The 4,542-nt window shown below is 34.8% G+C and overlaps 2 protein-coding genes across 2 annotated transcripts; one reads left to right on the forward strand and one right to left on the reverse strand.

Annotated features, from left to right (window-relative positions):
- Positions 1-169: 169 nt before the first annotated feature.
- On the forward strand, positions 170-2,712 carry LOC105315504 (mediator of RNA polymerase II transcription subunit 4-like; the record flags this gene model as incomplete). Its single annotated transcript, XM_020006431.1, has 5 exons — positions 170-224; positions 1,020-1,135; positions 2,147-2,204; positions 2,266-2,366; positions 2,692-2,712. Coding segments are annotated over 5 exons (351 nt in total), but the record flags the coding sequence as incomplete, so codon positions are not given.
- Positions 2,713-2,739: 27 nt separating this feature from the next.
- LOC105315505 (trichohyalin-like) lies at positions 2,740-4,538 on the reverse strand (the record flags this gene model as incomplete). The annotated part of the gene is made up of 4 exons (XM_011410185.1): positions 2,740-2,924; positions 2,988-3,215; positions 3,266-3,569; positions 3,675-4,538. Coding segments are annotated over 4 exons (1,581 nt in total), but the record flags the coding sequence as incomplete, so codon positions are not given.
- Between the last annotated feature and the right edge of the window lie 4 nt (positions 4,539-4,542).

The following is a 4,542-nucleotide window of genomic DNA, read 5'->3' on the forward strand; positions in this document are numbered from 1 at the left end:
TCTCATCATAATCATAGCAACGAATGCATGCATCACAGACTACATAAAGTATAATTGAACCTCTCTACTCATAGCATATATGCTCACCAATAGTATAAATTTAGTTACATGTATATGTATATATTGCGGGCTTTCTATCCTTTCATATTATTATGTAGATCTCTTGTAGGTTCTGGATAAATTGATTGATAGAGATAAAGAGATTCAAGCTCTAGTAGAAACAGGTACTTTGCATGTTATTATACAATCTATGCTTTAATTTTTTTGCTAATTATAAATCTAACTTTGTTCAGAAATTATGGTAGGAAAATAATTTATCAGAAAGTGGGTTAAAAATGAAGTCCCTCCTATATAGCCATTATTTTTGATGAAATTTGGCCAAAGACCATAATACATGTACTTCAGTACATAAAAATTCATAAAAAATTCAATTTGATCTGAATTAGCTCAAACTTGCTATACAACATAAAAACATGTATGTGTATCAGAAGAAATTATAAAAATGAAAAATTCTCTTGCCATTTTTGGTAAAATTCAGCTATTGACCCTGTACTATCCCGTACTATAGTACAGGGTATTGTGTCAAATTTTAGAGCAACTTTAGAAATTCAATTTTGATCAGTACTTGCTCAAAATTCATTCACAACATACTTATTTGCATGTATATGCATCAGAAAAATTATAACAAATGGAGAATTCTCTCCTAGCCATTTTTGATGAATTAAATTACCTGTACTACAGCCTACAGGGTCTTTTGTCAAATTTTGTGCAGTGCTAAAATTTAAAAAAAATTGAAATCAGCACAACAAAAAATGTATTAGAAAAAATAATATAAGAAATATTTCCTAGCCATTTTCAATGAATACCAGGCAGTACCATGTAATGTATGGTTCATCAAATTGTAGAGCAATTAAAATTTTTTACTATAATGAAAAGAAGAAAACCCACAAAACTAATAACATTAATTATTATTATTATTTATTATTATTTTTATTTATTATTATTATTATATTTCTTAGCTATACAGATGAGAGGGAGGCAGCGTGATATTGATTGGTTTGAGAATCAGATTGACATGCGTAAGAATGACCTTGAGGACCTTCAGAACAGACTTTATGATGCTGAGAAACTACTGGTAAGTAAGTGGTAAGCTAGTAAAAATTAGAGGTATTGACTATTGAGTATGGTGTTGTGTTTTTATTAACCTTTCAGTGTGGTATGAGATTAAGATGTAAGTGAAGGGAAAATCCCATCAGCAATAACAAAATTAACAATATTAACGCTACCAAGAGTGGATAATTATTTAGAAAGAGTGTCTAACACGCCTATAATCTGTGATACCACAGTGCATATGTTTACATAGCATGGTGATTAGCACCAAGTAGGCATTCTTGCATCCTTATATTCATTCCAAGTCAAAAAGCTGCAAAAAAGAAGTAGCCAACCATTAGAAGAATATATTCCCATCTGCTCCTGCTTGTTTCTCGCACTACATGATCCTCAGAGTGGAGATATAAGTCTTAAAGTTGCCTGCATGCTTCAAGCGCCATTTTATCAACCACACCCATAATTTTGAAGATTACTGGGATTATCTCCATATACTTGCAAAAAACGGATGTAAACATACGCGCTGTGGTATCACAGTCAATAGAGGATATGCGTGCTAAGCATATTCATTGCAAAATAAATGTATTCATTGCATACCGTAATAATTTTCAAGAAAAAAAATTAGTTCATTGGACGTCAACTTTCCATTGGCAGCAATGGAGAAAAGATAGAAAAAGGCTTGGTACCAGAAAACCGCTCTGTATTTCTTGATAGCAATCTTTCAGGTGACTACTAGACCCCATTAGATCCTCAGGATGCTTTCTAAGCTTCCGAAAAAGGCCTCAAGAAGGTAGCAAGGCAAGAAAATGTGTTTTCCCCCATTGAACTCTTAATAAACTTGACGTCCAACATGGCGGCCAATTTACTGTGTGGGTTCGATATACGGTACTTAAAAGCTATGAATATACTTAGCACGCATATCCTCTATAGGCAGGTTAGACCCTCTCCCTAAATAATTATCCACTCTTGATGCTACTGAAGATAGAATTATGCAGTTATGCCATAATAATTATTGCTACTGTTTTTATTAATTTTTCAGGAGTTGACAGTGCATCAGGGAAAACAGAAGTTGGACTCAATTGAGAAAGCACAGCAAGGTAAGTGAGATGCATGTAGTGTAGTAGTATCAGTTTCATAATTTATCATTATTTATATTAGGGGCAGTGTCACCTGAGAAACTCATTCATTATGCACACAAGATCAGTCAAGCCAGTACTGCTGTCTCACCTGTTGGCTGGCAACCAAGTGAGTTACAGAATGTACATGTAGCATGTAGTGATTCTTGAGGCTTATGATAATAAAGGGTTAAAATTTATAGCCCTTTTTGTCAGTTACTGTATAGCATGAGAATTTTCATGAGATCTTGTTTTTGCAATTTGTGGATGCATCAAAATTCAAAAACTGCAAAATTTAATTCTGCAAATAATGAAATTTTGAGTGACCCCAAGTATAATAACTACCAAACTGCAAAAATTTAATCTGCAAGTAAAGTTATTTTGTAAGGATTTGAAAAATTATTAATGCTATACAGATCTGGAGCTAACAGACTATGTATGTGTAATTGTTACAGTTTTTATACCTCAGTTCTTATTGCCATTGGCATAAACTAAAATTATAATAGCATGATTGTAACTATTTGTTTAATGAGACAGACTTATCATTCCATAATTTGTCCCAAATTGATCTAATACTGTTCTCTTTACTGATTTCATCAAGATCACTTGATAGACCCAGGGCATCAAACACTGAACATTCCTTTATTGTAACATTAAGCCCTAGTGCTATTGCATGGTTTGCTGCCATGATTGGTGGAATCACTGCAGAAGCAAAAAATAAATACAAATAATTACATGTATGCTAATAATGATATACTGTAATACCTGAATGATCTTTAAAAGTCACTTTAGCGAGCCATTTTCCATTTTTGTATAATATTCTAACTTCTTTAACAACAGTACCTTTCATAAAATCATCAAAATATTCTGTTAGTTTAGCTTCAGTAGCACATGATGTCCTGATGCCAGCAATTGCAATGCCACAATTGTGTTCACATCTTTCTACAGTCCAACCCAACCCTAGTTTTATTTTTTTTATGATGTCATCCATTTCTGCAGTGATAGATCAAAACAAGCTTAATTACATACAGTACATTTATTACCTTTGTCTGTTTTGGATTTAGTGAAGGTCAATACAGCAACACAGGATTTGAGCTCAAGTGTGAAATCAGTTATTGTATCTAACTGCAAGCCCGCCCCAATGACTGGAGTTAAATCTCTATCAGTATACCATTTTGGAAAATTTCTGATGATTAGCTTTTTGTCATCATACTGGCATTGCTGTGAAGAGGCTCCTGCAACAGCCTCTTGGGGTATGGGAGTAGCACCAGGTAACTTTTCTATCAAATGACATGTGTCTGCTTCTGCTTCTTGTACTCTCCTTGGTCTTGAATGGCGCCTGGGAACCTGGAATGAATAATATTATTCAAATGAGATGAACTATAAATAGATCTAATATAGACTTTTATGCACAAGACATGTATGAGTATCCATGTAATAACTATAACTTACAGATGAAACAACTTCTGGTTTTAGTTTCTCAATTTCCTCTTTAAACGTCAATTTCAACTTTTCTTTCTCAGCAATCAATGAGTCCTTGAACTCTTCCGCTTGCTTTTCCTTTTCAGCTCCAAACATTTCCCTGACTTCTTTCAGCTGATCCTGTGACTGCATACGATACTCCTCCTTCATTCTCTCATGTTCATTAGTGCATTGCTCCTTGCATTCCTTCATTCTCATCTTGTGCTCTCTCTTATACAATTGCTTCATTTCTGTTGCTAATTTTTGTCTGCTGACTTCATACTGCTCCTTGAGGCTGGTTAGCTGTTGCTCCCTGTCAGTGTAGTATTGCTTCTGTAGTGTGTCCATTTGTCTTTCCCTCTGGTTGTGGTACTCAACCTCCAGCATTTGCATCTGCTCCTTGACCTCCTCTTCATATTTCTCTTTTAGCTCTTCCTCGTAGTATTTCCTCAGCTCAATCAATTGCTTCTGGTGCTCTGTGTCATATTGCTTCTTGAGAGCATCCAATCTTTCTTTCTCTCTCTTTTTAAAGTCTTTTTTTAAATCTTCCATTTGTTGTTGGTGCTCTTTGTTGCATTTCTTTCTCACTTCGGCCATATTTTGAGTGAACTCAGCTCGTAGGTCATTCATTAACGTCATCATTTGCTGCCTGGACTCTTCTTGGCATTCTCTCTGTAGCTCTTTCATTTGCTCCTTCTTCTCGTTTTCAATTCGACTCTTTGTTTCTGCCAACTCTATCTCATGCTCTTTCCTCAGTTCCTGTAATTTCTCCTTCTGCTCTTCTCTTTCCTTAGCAAGCATTTCTTCAAAGATTTGTCGTAGCTTCTCCTGCTGCTCAATAATGAAGGTAGTCTGGAGC

This window comes from Amphimedon queenslandica, unplaced genomic scaffold (genome assembly GCF_000090795.2).
Source record: "Amphimedon queenslandica unplaced genomic scaffold, v1.1 AMPQUscaffold_9885_Cont17881, whole genome shotgun sequence".
NCBI lineage: Eukaryota > Metazoa > Porifera > Demospongiae > Haplosclerida > Niphatidae > Amphimedon > Amphimedon queenslandica.